The sequence below is a fragment of the Triturus cristatus genome, chromosome 8, assembly GCF_964204655.1.
Source record: "Triturus cristatus chromosome 8, aTriCri1.1, whole genome shotgun sequence".
In the NCBI taxonomy this organism is placed as follows: domain Eukaryota; kingdom Metazoa; phylum Chordata; class Amphibia; order Caudata; family Salamandridae; genus Triturus; species Triturus cristatus.
In genome coordinates, this window is record NC_140591.1 from 1,648,931,637 (window position 1) to 1,648,946,469 (window position 14,833).

General features: G+C 46.4%; 1 protein-coding gene across 1 annotated transcript in view; it reads right to left on the bottom strand.

Annotated features, from left to right (window-relative positions):
- LOC146808487 (transient receptor potential cation channel subfamily M member 2-like) overlaps positions 1-14,833 on the bottom strand; it is a 1,974,138-nt gene that overhangs the window by 1,879,780 nt on the left and 79,525 nt on the right. Inside the window, exon 3 of the mRNA XM_085623577.1 lies at positions 7,100-7,280. Within this exon, the coding sequence (XP_085479703.1) occupies positions 7,100-7,237 (138 nt within the window). The 5' untranslated portion in view covers positions 7,238-7,280. The remainder of the gene's footprint in view (positions 1-7,099; positions 7,281-14,833) is intronic.

Sequence of the window (14,833 nt, forward strand, 5' to 3'; positions counted from 1 at the left end):
AGATTATTTTCTCCCTCTCAGATCCTAGTCCTTCTTCCTCATCTCCCCTTAAGTTGGGGCTGCAAAACATCCTGAATTGGATGACCAGCCACCAACTAAAGTTAAATGGAGACAAGACGGAGGTTCTTCTTCTGGGCAAACAGCATGATCTGTGGAATTCCTCCCACTGGCCGGACCAGCTGGCCACTATTCCTTCCCCAGTGACCCATGTGCGTAACCTGGGATTTATTCTGGAAAGTACTCTCTCTATGAGTAAACAAGCTAACAAAGTAGTGGGTCTTTGCCTTACCATTATTAAATGGTTACGGAAAATCATATGGATGTTGCCCCTTTCCACCCAGAAGACCGTTGTCAATGCTTTGATTACTTCTCGGCTTGACTACCGAAACATATTGTATCTTGGCTCAAACAAAGTGGTAGTAAACCGACTGCAACTTGTTCAGAATGCTGCAGTCCGTCTACTCTGTAAAATCCCGAAAAATTCTGGGGTCTCAATTCATCGGAGGAAACTCCATTGGCTTAAGGTGGAAAACAGAATTCGCTTCAAAGCTCTGACCTTGATGTTTAAAATTAAGGCGGGCACGGCACCTAACTATCTTTTATCTTTAGCTCAGCCCTACTATCCAAAGCGTAGTCTTCGTTCTCAATCACTTTCACATTTCTGCATCCCTAGATTTAAACTGGCAAGAATGGGTGGCAGATCTTTCACCTTCCTTGGCCCTACTCACTGGAACGCCCTCCCCCTTTTCATCCGAAAGGAGGAAAACTATGATAGGTTCTGTAAACATGTTAAGACCTGGCTTTTCGACCAATAACTCGATCAGCCTGCTTTTTCCGGTCCTATATATGGCTTTCTTGCTGTATCTCGGCGCCGGGAAACCCTTTTTGGGTAGCTGTTGCGCCTTATAAGTTCTAATAAATAAATAAATAACTAAATAAATAAATAAAGGTCCCTTATTTACATGGTGGTGGTCAGCCACATTAAGTGGTTTAACTCTGCCTTGTAAATAAGGCGAAGCCCGTATCGCCACAGGAACGTTATAATCAAAATATCACAGTAAATTAGCACAATATACGAGAGGCCCCAGGGGGGGACCGAACCATACTAAGAAAGTGGTATAAGAACCACGACTTGACTAGACACAGTGCCTAGAGCACGTAGAATTGCTGAGACCCCACTGAACCACCCAAGGTAGTGACACAGGAGACCCACGGGGGACACGTGCAGTGTGGGAACACAGGCGCGAGCCCTGTACAATGCTATGCTAATGTCGCTGTTGGAAAATTTGAGTTTAAGGACACTTCGGAGAGGACTTTAAGCAAACCCCTTTAGACTAAGGGGTTCTAGGGCCAACACCCACAGGAGCACCAGAGTACTCAAGTTACCTCACCCAGGGAAGCCGGGTGCATAGGTGTCAATGGGTGTCGGGAATCGTCGTCATTTTCAATGGCGATCTGCTTCGAAGTGCTGCTGCAGTGGAGAAGAAAAGTGTCCAGTGTGATCCAAGCCTGGATCAATGATGTGAAGAACCTGAAAGCAGAGGGGACAGAATCTGGGTCACTAGCCAGTGACCAGGGGCACAATAGGTGAATGCCCACCGATGTCGGGTGCTTCAGGTGATGAAAGGTGAAGCTTGACTCCGCTGCCACTAGGACCAGGAAACGTCGATAACAACCAGAATTCGAAGGCGAGCTGTCCCTCAAAGGCTGTTGAGTGCTGGGGCGTCAGTTCTTGGATTGGAACCAACAAGCCTTGGCAACTGCAAACCACACGGTGAGAGAACAAAGGCTTCGTGTGGACCAGCAAGGCCCAGGGGACTCCCTAAGTGATGGAGACATCTGGAGCAACCAGGAAAACCTGCTGAAAGTACAAGTACCCTTCTGGAGGACCCACAAGTCGACAAACAATGGATCGCGAAGGGACCTCAAGAGGAAACACTTGGAACCTGCCCACTGAACAATCGGAGAGTGTAGGCCAGTGATCTTCAGTGGAATCGCTGCTCGGGGTCTGGACTATAAGTAGCCCAAAGCACAGCCTCAGGGAATGCCAGGAAACGTGTGCAGCTCCAAGTGGTCGAGGTGTCCAGGGGTTCGGGTTGCACGGTCCCCACGAGGGCTACCGGTCTCAGGTTTGCTGAGAACTCGGGTTAGTCTCGGGATGCTTGGCAACCCACCTCCTGTGTGGCAGAAGTCTTTGGAGTCCTCAGGAGCTTCGGAGATGCCAACTGGACATATGCGTCTTTGAGGTGCCTGCCAAGCAGGGAAGTAACTCCTTTACTCCAAGGGAGATTCTTCAGTCATCTAGTCGTGTAGATCGTCGAAGTTCCAGGATTCAGTATCAGAGTTTCGTCCAGGTAAATCTAAAGTCCTGAACACAGGGGTACCTACTTTATACCCAAGGAAGGGGTGGGACAAACTTTGGGCAACCGCCTATGGGAGGGTAAGGACAGAAGGTGGCTACACCCATGTCCTTTATCCATTTTGCGCCAGAGCAAGAGCAAATGGCTCCTGCAACCGGTTTGACCAGGGCTTGGCCCAGGGACACCAAATGTGCCCCAGGCTCAGACTTCAAAGCACTCCTGGAGTGCACCCACCAAGCCCCAATACACTACATCCTGTCTGAGAGGTGGTCACACCTCCCTGTGACAGGAAACCTATTGTCCAGGCCTCCCCTGCTGGAGTTTCGTCCAGGAGCAGGAGAGCAGACTCGTGTCTGTGGCTGGCAGCATCCATTTTGGGATGCCAGGGCTCTTTAAGCTGGTACCGGGTAGCCCGGTGTGTATATGTTTCTACCTCTAGTAGGGTGGAACCATACCTCCCACACCAGTAACTGGTGTGGGGGTATGATTCCAAGGTGTTTGACACCAAACACGACATGTTTTGGTGCAGCCGTTCCAAAGTTAGCATTTACTGCGAGGCGAAAATGCACTTAAGAGTATGTGGTATGGCTGCATCACAAACAACCCCGAAGAATAGATTCCGAAGGCTGCAGAGGGGCTCTGCTCATGCAGGGGTACCCTCTCACATAAAACCCAGCACCCTGCCTTCAGGATTGTAAGGCCTGCCATAGGGGTGACTGATAGGTTTATATTTGCAGTGATAGGGGTGGATACAGTGAACCTATATCCCAGTAAAGGATGCTTACACCACCTTATCCAGGCTGAAGTAGCAGACCTGTGGTGTCATTTTGGAAGGCTTCCCAGGGGTGGCATAATACATGCTGCAGCCCCTGGAAGGCCTCCGGGGTACCTATGCCCTTGGTACATAATGTACCATATACTAGGGACTTATTAGGGTACCCCAGCATCCAATCTGGAGTATACCTAAAGTATATGGAATCAATTTAGAGAGAAAGCAGATAGGCTGGGATCCTGATTAGCAAGATCCCAGCCAGACTAAGTCGAAAAACAGTGAAACATCAGCAAAAAGTGGGGGTAACTATAAGAAGCAGATCCTACTCGCTACATTCTGCATCCCTTGCTATACCTGTTTTTTGTGAGTTGGAGGTCTGCACTGCTTCTAGCTATGCTTTTATTCTACTGTGTGTTAGTTGTATTCTAAAACATTTACAGTTTATGAAAGTCAAAATAATTTCCTTTGATAATTAAGGGCAATTGAGCCAGAAGGGCATTTGGGACTAGCCCCAATGACCCAGAAGAGGGTAAATAGGAGGGGGCAGAGATATCAAACTTTCACGCAATGCAACACAGAACGACACCTTGCTGTACAAAAGGGCAGAAATGCACCATATATAACATTATGTGGCACGTTCCGGTTCTCTCCTTGGGTTGGCACACAATCTGCTGCCTGGCGCTGTGATGCAAAGGGCCAAGTGTTGTAGGCGGGATTGTTTGGTGCGTTGTCATTCTTTATAGTGTGCTGCAGAATGCCACACAATTAGAAAGAGGAAACAACATGGAGAAATAAAGATATTTCTCCTCACTGTGCCTCTCTGGAAAGGTGTAGCATTCTGATGCTGTCCCAAGTTAACCAGTGTTGGTAAATCTGGGAATGAGTCAAAGTCCATGGTTGGATGTGTGGGAACACCCAGGCTCCACTCATGGAACACCTTCCCAGGGCGAGTCATGCAAGGCAGCCACTTGTGCTGTCTTGGGTTCCTCCAGATGTACCAAGCAATGCAGGGCCACTCAAGGTGGCCTTGCGTTGTTAGGGATGTAGGGATTACGTTGCACTTGTGACCCCTTGCCTGACCGGGCAGGGCAATCCTTTGATAAATCTGACCCGAGGTTTACAGACTAGTCTGCTGTTCTTCTTATGCCGACTCTGGCCAGAGAAATGCAGCACAGCTGTGTATAAGCATACACACCCTGCTTTCAGTTTCACCTATTCTCATACGATGCGTGTCAGTAGTAGAGTAGGAAAGCATTGCTAAAAGGAGCAGTTTGTCCAGGGAGAGAACATATCTCATTTTCAGCTCATCCCAGATGTCCACTTATTCTTCTCCTTGGAAGAACCTTTAGTGGTTCATCCTATAGGAGGGAGAGAGATGTGGGTGAGGTGCAGGGCGAATGAGCCTATGTTGCCTGTGTGTGCATGACCCTCCATACGGTCTATCTCTTCATACACACTACATGTCTCTGGCCTGTTCCCTGTACCTATCGATAGTCCTTGCTGCCCCGCTTTCTTGCATGGACATGCCGAGCATTCTCAGGGTTCAGAAACCTGCCAGCTGTAGTGGTCTCCTGACCCTGGGGAGGAGGAAGAAGTTGGGAGATGGGTCTTCTGCTCTCCACTGTAGCCTGGGACTAGACGTGCAGCAGAGCATTATACATGCACTGGGCGGCATATTTATAAGATTGCATTGCGTTTGCACCACGCAATGTAGTACCTGCATGACGCAAACCTCTAAGTCAGATTTCTGGAGTAACGCAATGCTGCGTAAATCACTGCTTTACTCTGCCCTGGGAAGGCCTTCCATGAGCATTAGATGGGTGTTCCCACGTAACTCTCATGGATTTTGACACATTCCCAGATTTACAAGAACTTGTAAACTTGGGGATGCACCAAAATCTTATGCCTTCCATTCCGCACCACACATAGAAAAAGGAATATGCTTCTCAGGATTCATTTCATACAGAAGGATGTCCCTTACTGCACAGAAGCAAAGCTGCATGGTAGGTTGCCCCCCTGCACGGGTGCATGCATTTGTGCTAGGCACCCAAAAAAACGCCAGTACAGGGGAAAAGAGAAGATTGCGCTGTATCTCCTTAAATACAGAGCATTCCTGCCCTTTCCCTGCCGCGCAGTGCAGCACAGCAATATAACTTGCTATGCTGCGCTGCGTGATATACTCCTAAATAGGCCTCTTAGTCTCTTTGTTTGAGTGGAACCTTTCTACTCCAATCTCTCAGTGGAGGACAGGGAGGGGCAGGTGTGTGTGTGTGTGTGTGTCAATCTGTCTCTCAGATGCAGGGGGAGGCAAGCACTGATAAAAGCATCAGTCTTGCCAGGACTCAAGAAGTTTTCAGTTTTCTTTATTGTGTAAGCAGTCAATATCCTGAAGACAGAGTTGCATACAACGCATTCGAATGTTCCTCTAGTGCACTCTTAGAAACTATTTGTAGCAAAGTCCAAATAAAGAAGGCAATTTATTTGTATGCAGTTCATGTGGAAACTGTCCTGCTAAATACCCCATGTGCACGAGGCCTCTTTGATTCCCCACTCAGTGCAAAACAAAGCAGGAAGTTGTTTTACGTCCCATCCTTTTTAGAGATCGAGAGCCGACCCAGCTGGCGGCGTACCTGACAGTCAGACTAGGAGATGAGAATTACCGGTTGTATTTGCAACATTTGGATTCTGGATTACAGTAACGAGGCCTACAACATGATCTGACCATCTGTGGTGGACCATATCAGGACCTAACTCCTGTCCACTAGTGAGATAGTGGGACTGCTCAAATCCTTGGCAATACTAAAATCCACAGTTTAGTAGCAAAAAGTGGGAAGATCTGAGCACTCTCCTGGTCTTCCATGGTCTCACCGTTGATCTTGGGAGATCTTGGGTATGGATGTGGTTGGTAGATTCTGGCCTCGTTGTCCTACAAGAAACCTGTGGCACAATGAACCTGAACTGCCTCCTTCAGGCACAACAATGGCATATTCTAGTGCAATAGTGTGAGATTCTAGCACAGTTCTAGAATAATGAAGGTATATGTGTGTGTTCAGATGGCTCAAGTCTGTGAAAGATCAATGTGAAGCATACAGTACACAAGAGGATACAAAGATTGTGTATGTGAGTCCGAGGGTGGGGGGACAGGGGTTGGTCCACGGACAATGCATAACCGAACAATTGGTATTTACACTTTTATGTAAATTACAACAGTGAAGATGTCTTAGAGTTTGAGGGCTGCACTCACAACACTTTCATGAGAGTTCCAGACTGGAGACCTCCTAGCTTGGGACTCACCAACAGAGAATGTGCTTCTGCATTGCCTTTTGAATGCAAGGATTAAGGCAAGTTTTGGTGGGAGGGTGTTTGTCCTTTTGTGCTTATGGACAACCCATGATAATTCATGGTCAGCCATGTGTGATCATGTTTTCTCTGTGCTTGGGCCTTAAGGTGCAAAGTGAGAGGGATTGGGCGCTATAGTGGAGGGCAAACTGTTGACAAGTATGAGAACAAATGTCAGGGATTTGTAGGGGGCGTTGATTTAGCCATCTGAGCTTTCGCTGGAAAGGAGAGGTGGGCAGGGGCTCTGACTGGGAGAATGTACGGGTTGAATAGGTGAGGTCTTTCTGGCGGGGAAAGATGAAGTTACACTGCAGTGAATTGAGTATGTTTTTGCAATAGTTGAGTTCATCTGACAACAGGACAATGTTCAAGGTTGTGGCCAAAAGGAATGATATGTTGAGGAGAAGATCGATGCAATAACTAGGGATTGATGATTGTGGGAGTCAAAGTAAACCTCCAGGCTCAATATAAAGGTTGGGAGAAGACGAGAAGGACACAAGCTGCAATCTGAGAGGTGGCCACTGAGCGTAAGTCACCATACCCTGGCAGAAATGTGAGATTGTCCACCCCAGTTATGAGACTAGCCCAGTGTGTCTCTATTGAAAGAAACTGGCGACTCTTTACATACTTGACCCAGCTGATTCTCCTCGCAGGCCCTTCCTGCCTCCACTTCCTCTGGTCTGTGTATTTGTATCAAGGTCCCTTCCTCGCAATTCCGTCCATCTGAAAGATCGGAGTTCAGCTCGTGACTCCCACTGGACCCCATGGCCTTTGTGACTCTGGTTCTGCTCCTTCAGAGATGGCTCATCCTGTAAAAATGGATAGAGGTTTTTAGCAAAGGCTGTTCAGTTGGAAACACAGATATCAATTCTTCAGTACAGAGACATCCTCAGGGACACAGGTTATGTTTGATTCAGTTGCCAAACATCTCTTCTGCAGAGTGACCTACAGAGGCTGTAGAAGAGAAGTCTTCAGTCGGTTTCTAGCCCAGAAGTCTTCTTACTCATCGGCACTCGCTATTCAGCAGCTCATTCTGAAAAAGGGTCCAGGGGCTCACACCAAGCATTGCTTGCTTCATACCAACGCCTACGAGCAGACACTCCAATTATAAGTGATGGGAAATGTGAAGTACAGGATTTCCATTTATCTGGCTGATGTCATGCGTGGCACAATAGAGCGGGTTTGCTGCTTAGACCAATGGGTCTACCTACCCCATGCCTCACTACCCTGCTATCCCACACCAATGAACCCTGGTGCCCCTGGCTCTTTTATTTCTACAGAGGCTGGTTTTCACGATGTTTATAGTCTGCTGACATGTAGAATGGATTTTAGAATGTTTAAGAGGCTACTGACAAAGATCTTTAGATAAGCGAATGAGTGACTTAACAACTAAAAAGCTGCTTCTGTAAATTTCAACCTAAAGCAGTTTACAACCAGCTTTCACAAAGTTGTTTCAAGACAATGAGGCTTTTTGCCCATGCTCCAAAGAGTGCTTCTGTGAAAAGACAAGGAGTGGATTAATTATTTGGTAATTCATTTTACACAAAGACATTACTGCTGACTGTTGGCCACAGGTATGCTTCAGTCTGCTCATCGGGAGATTGCAACAGATGTGTGGTGGGGCCGCCCACATGTATAGGGCTCAGAATATTGAGCGTATTAAGTTAATAAACCTGATTGTAGGATGTAAAACTGGCAAGTCATAGGCTTGATTCCTGATACATCTTCACCTCCTCCTGAGATGCAATGAGTGAGTGGCACAGTTGGCACCAATGCCACCTCCTATTTACTCTGCAAGGAATCTGCACCATCCTAAATAAAATAGTGAAATAGTGTCCTATGTTGATCAGTTCTCATATGAGATGTCTGAATAACCTCCAGGCAGGAGGCCACCAAGCATGAAGAACTGGCCCCACAGGTAGCAGCTTGAAATAACATTGCAAAAAACAATGTTCCAGCGCGCAAGGACTACAAGTCCCAGAACACCCAGGGTGCGTGGCTGGTGGGCAATGTCCTGCAAAGAGGTTACTCCAACAAAAACAGAAATAATGCCTCCTGATAACATGTTGGAATAAAAAACATGCTTTCAATTCTGTTGAGGCCCCCGCAAATAAAGTGTCAAATTCACAAAAATATGAATGTTGTTATTTCATCCAGGGATAAAGGGTGCATTATAATTTGCAACATTTGTTATGAAGTTCTCCAAAACTAAAAGAATGGCCGCCATCTTGTCTATATTAGTTGTTCCAAATGTCTAATAATGACAGCTGGCCTGGGTAGCACAAGGGATACCCATGAACGGGGCACAAGAGACACCGAGCAGAGGGAAAACCCCACAAGCCATCCATGAAATCAGTGATTCAACACATCGGTCTGAGAAACAGACCGTAGAGCGTTTCAGACGGACAAGGTATGGCTCGGATTAAACAAATTACATAACCAGACTTCACATCGATGAGCTATGGCTCAATCTACCCAAAGGTCTGGCACCAGACACCTAGGCTGTCCCTCGGGTGACGATGCTCCATCATAAAGGAGCCACAACCCATCCTTTCTGCCCGATGTCTTCAGAACTTGCCAGCAGCCCTGCGTTTAGTGCCCGAGGGCACCCTCTAAATATACTGAAAACCAATATTTGCAAGATATGAGTGGAGCGGTTACTTAAAATGTCCTTCAAAGGCCCTGAGGCCTCTTGGCATTGAACTGACTAACAGCATCAGTAGAGATACGAAGCTAATCGGTAAAACGGACACATTTCAAGAACCCTCCTAAACACAGAGTGGGCCTCCATTTTGTCCAGGCCTTGACGGATTGCAATCCAAACAGAGGGAGGAACAAAGGAGAAGGCGCTTCGTGACACGTCATGCTGCCCGCTCCAGAGCCCCTCACAGCTTGCAAGCAGCCGCTTCAGGAAGGCCCCTGTTCAGTAAAGAAATAATGGTAGAATGAACACAAGACTCCATGGGGCACAGAACAAGGAGGCTGCTCATCAAAGTGCTCATTTGGAGGTCACAGGACGACAGCAGGAGGCGCCAGGTGTAAATGCCATCATAGTAACTTGTCTGATGTCCTTCAAAACAGCCACTTGAGCAATCTCAGGGCCTAAACCAGGTTTAAACTCATGCGGCTAGCATCTAGTTACTGGGGATGGTCAAGATGTTTGGAAAGCGTGTGCCGGAACTTATCACCAATTTTAGTGACTGCTCGCAAAAGAAAGATGAGCCGACAGTTGGCTCCTGCCCTGAGGCCCACGTTTGATTTCTTAAAAATGGGTTTTGACGGCCCCTCTCTTCCATCAACTCGCGACGGTGACAGATGAAAATAGGTGTAACAGTCCCAACTGGACGTACGACTTTAGGAAAGTAAACTAGGAGTAAACCTTCCCCTTTTCCTTAATCATTTGGACAGGTGTTAGAGGAGTAAAAAAAAGTAGGAAGGTTTGTAATTATGCTGCATGAGACAGGATGGAACCAGAAGCTGGGCAATACAATCATGAACGACCCTCAACTTTGATCTCATAAAAAAAGGCCAAATTCTTGCAAACAACTTGGGAGGGGAATAATCATTTTTACAAAGGGCAGATGGTGAAGTATATATGAAAATCGCTGCATTCATCAATAAAAATGTATATAAATATGTATATAAATATCCTGATAGGGTGGAGTTGACACTTCAGTCTCATAGTTTTTTATTCCAATGATTTGCCAGTGCTAAGAGGTTTCTTAACACCTTTAGTATCAGGAAGTGTGTAGAGGTACATCTAGCTTGGACCCTGGGCATTTAACAGGGTGGAATTCGGTCACAGGGACACAATTGGAGCCAGGAAACTGGGCTTAACTTGTTTGTGGTCAGGAGAGGCCGGTGATTGCAGAGTTATTACAATATGGTTTCTCTGATTGCCACCCGTGTCTGGGAGCGGGCATTGGCAGTCTATCCAGCTCTCTTAGGAACGGGTTCTATGCAAGTCTTCTCTTTTTAGAAATAACATGCACTGAGAGCGTACCAATTTATTGTTTAAAAAGTAGTTTTTTCTGTCAACTATTATTAAAAATATGAATGTTGTTATTTCATCCAGGGATAAATGTGCATTATAATTTGCAACATTTGTTATGAAGTTCTCCAAAACTCCTTTTAAAAGAATGCCTGCCATCTTCTCTATATTAGTTGTTCTTAAATGTCTGTAACTATTTTTTAATTGTATTGTTATGTGATGAAGTATTTATTGATTGCAAACTATAGTTTGTGTAAAACTGAGATTGTGCAGATGCTATTCAGCGCATTTGCTCTTTGTTGTAATGATAAATACATATTTGTATCTTGTTTTTATTGAAATGGTCAGTCGAACTGTTTGATGCAAATATTGTAAAACACTGAGCTCCAAGCATGTCATTTGTAAGAGTGCACCATGTGCAGTTGCCCCTATGATTAGACAAACAAAACCACAAAACGTCATTAGAAGTATATTTTAACTAATTTACTAAAATTGCCATGGATTCCCACTGAAGCACATGGAAACTAGATTCTCCAAACAGGTAAACAGAATTGATAAGTTTTGCCAAGAGTGGTATTTACACATGAAGCCACACACATTTTCCTAGCCTAAGGGGGGAACACTTGACGCACAAATAATTGAGCATACTAAAACACATATAAGCACTTAATATGTAGGTCAAAAGAGAGTCAATGTTAGAATTATCGGACATCTTTGAAGAAGCTAAAACCCATAGCCCCACAATGCCGATAGTGAGCAAGGCGTCGGTACCTCCCCTACCATATTTAGGGATGGATGTGCTCGCATCAGGTACCCATGCATTAAAATAATCAAATCCAACAATAGTAGAAGCCAATGAGCCCCCCCACCGAAAAAAGGACAGTTAAGTCTAACCCCAAGAAAAGCAAAAGCAAATTCCAGACACCTCCAGCACCGTCCAAGTCCCTGGGGAAGATCCCCTAAAATGTGACTCCCCAGCCACTGCGCTCAATACGTGACACCTGAAAGGCACAAAAGAACACAATCAACTGGTTCAGGTGGGCGTAAACGAGTGTCAGGAACGTTTGTGGTGGTTCTCGATAGCAACTCAGCGAGCTCAGACAGGAAGGGAGCTTCAGTGCCAGTAACGAGAGTAGGGCTACAGGGATTGCCCATGTAGCCGAGGAGGAAACAGAGAGTGAATTTAAAGTTGAAGCCAGGTCAATGAAAACAGAGTGTAGCTCAGAGCAACAGAGAGGCCTGACTGCATGAGGAAGAGAGGCATGAGCTGATGCTCCAGAGAGAAAGGGTATGCAACTAGGAGTTAGAGCAGGAGTTTAGGACACTGAGCTCTTTACATTAAGGCAGCAGGGACAGGTGCAGGTTGCAGCACTGGGAAGAATCGGAGTTAGATGCAAAGTTACTACAGATTCAGGGCTGCTTGAGGCTGTGTCGATCGGGCATCCACACTAACGACAGTCTCCTATGGAAATAGGCCCCACTCTGCTGCTGATCTCCCAGGACAAGGTTCACCAGCCACACCCCAGGTGCACGGCAGTCTGATGAAGTGGCGGGACAGAAAAAGCAGACACCCAAATCCTGCAGTCAAAGTTGAATGGGATGTATTCCAATCACCAAGCCAGAAGAACCCCATTTGCAGGCATCATGTCAACGATTGATGTTTCCTTCGTGGTTTGTGGTCCCGATAGTACCTAGCTCTAGAAGCCTCCTAATCAACGGAGGCCTCTCTTTCTGTCATAAACGAAGCCATCCTCTGTAACAGGAATAATGTACTCCTTGCACCTGGGAATATATAACCCTTAAATTCCTTAGCCCCCACATGCAAGAGTCATTAAGCCAAGAGGCCTCAGCATGATAACAAGTTTGGGACTCCAGTTGGGAGCTCACTAAGCCTTTCACCTTTCCAGAGATCGACAAGATGAGCACCAATTTTGATAGGCAATAAACAATTGCATCCAATCTGAAGAGCTCAAGAGACCCCAGCCAAAAGCCTGGACAGCGGGACCACCAGAAATGCTGATAGAAAGCAAGGTGTGGTCCAAGGGAGATGAGGGTGCCAGGGATGGAGTCCTCCGAGCCTCTACCCCTGCTCCAGATGGAGCGCAGGGCACTGGTTGCACCTCTTCCAGGCTCACCTCCATTCTAATCATAGTCCACTCATGTTGCTCTGACCTGGCAGGCACAATCCAGGAAAACAGTTGGCCCTGACTTCCGATCGCATGGCAGCGGTTTGGGGGGAAAGGTCCCTCTCCCTGTGGGGCAAGGAAAACAATTATTTATGTGACTCAAAGATAACAAGGTGGGCTGAGATCAGTCAAAGCAGGTATCTAAGGCCACAATGAAGAGCCACGTAGCACACCATGTGCCGGGAACAGGGAGATGCACTAACATAAAAACGTATTTTCTTGTTCATGTTGTAAGCACCAGCAACACCAACCAACAACACGCCCCCACTTCCCACATTTCCATGCACATGTAGCGAATATGCAAGGACTGAAAAAACAACTTACAACAAGTGCAACTGAAGGCAATATCAAAACAAGGTAGCCCCAGCAGGAGAATTTCTTGGGAAGGGGGAGCTGAGCAACCGTGCTCTGACGCCCGCACCGGGTGAGTCGGTTTTTGGAAAAACTAGTTATGCCCATAGAATCCCTGCTAAAGCCACAATATTGTCCCTCCCTGAACTCATGGGACCACTCCACAATATACCTAACACTGACCTGACCACCTAAGGCCAAAATGTCGGAAAAGGTCATGGAACACCCTAGTAGTATTAAGGGTGGGGGGCTCAATGGCTTATAAAATATGATCTGTCACTTTAATATAGCCTTATGACCCGCCATAGCGGGCTATACCGGCTATTAAAGACCCGCTCCAGTGTTAAAGGCCCGAGCCGAAGGCAAGGGACTTTAACAAGGGAGTGGGGCTTTAATAGCCGGTATAGCCCAGCTACGAAGGGCTATAAGGCTATTAGAACATTCTGCCACTAGAGGGCTGATTGTTTCAACAAATAAAACAAAGGCCTCTCGGAGTTTGAGGGGTTTAAATTCCCTCGGGCTCTGAGAGGCCTTTTAAAACAACATTGGAATGTTGCTTTGCGGGCCTTTACCGGCCAGTAAAAGCATGGAGCACTCCATTGTCTTCAATGGAGCTCCCAACATTACAATATTCTTCTAATAATGGTTATAGTAATCACCATCTTTCCCCAATTCACTGAACGATGTATCCAGCAGGGGTCACCTTCCAATACCTCATCAGATTGAGATTTGTAGGTTGATGGGGTCACAACCCTGTGGTAAAATACAGGATTTTCAAAACCCTTGAAAACTGAACAAATGTAACTAAACTGAACTAACAGTCAACAAGTTCTTATAAAAACAGGTATCCACTCAGACAACTAAGTGCACCAATCCCCCACTACCCAAAGAAAAAGGAACACTACTGAACTTGTGCAAATGGATAGATGAAAAAAACACAGGCCCTCAACAAGGGATCTGCTTCACAGCTGCAGGACTCAAAAAGGAGGGGGGAAAGGTGTGGGTGCTCAGTTTCAATGCGCGGCCTAGCCCTTCCATGATGATATCACCCTAGGACTAAAAACTGCAAACTTTCATGAACTGGTCAGAAGAAACCTAGCTACCAGAGGAGTGTAGATGACTCCCAAGGAACTCATACCTAGAACTGTAGTATCGGAACAAAAGTTTTGTATATTTATTTGGTTATGTACGATCTGGGATGGATAGTCTCGAACTTGAGTATTACCGAGGAATTATCAAGTCAGAAAGGTTACTAAAAGAGAACTACAGCGCCTGTGTAGGGATCTCTCATCCGTTACCTACATGGACACCAAACAGAACACCAGCATCCCACATGCCCTGCACAGCATCGTTTTGCACATTACATGTTACCAAGACATGACCACAGTCGGCTCCCAAACCTCAGCCAGGTAATGTTAAGTCTGTTCATTAATCCCACATGCGGTAGGTGCAGACAGGCTTTACTTGTCACAAGAGTCATCCCCTGAGAAAGCAAAATGGCTCATTCACATTTACTTATGAAGAATAAGGGCCAAGATCCAATCCAACAAAGTAGAACCACACAGGGTGGGTAGAAACATAACCCGATATGACACCAGCCCAACAGCTCTATGCATCCTAACTGAACCCACTTGTATCCACCAGAGCTGGGCAGGTTGCGTAGGAAGGGCCAACTAGTGGAAGATATCACATGGCCTGAGATTTCAAGGAGAACATTTTTGGGGAAGTGGCAGACTCAGTGCTCAGGAAAAGGAACAAAGAGGGGAGTAGAGAGGTACCATTTTATCTTCCAAGAGGGCTTCTCTGTTGTTATTCCTTGCTCTCTTAAGGGCTT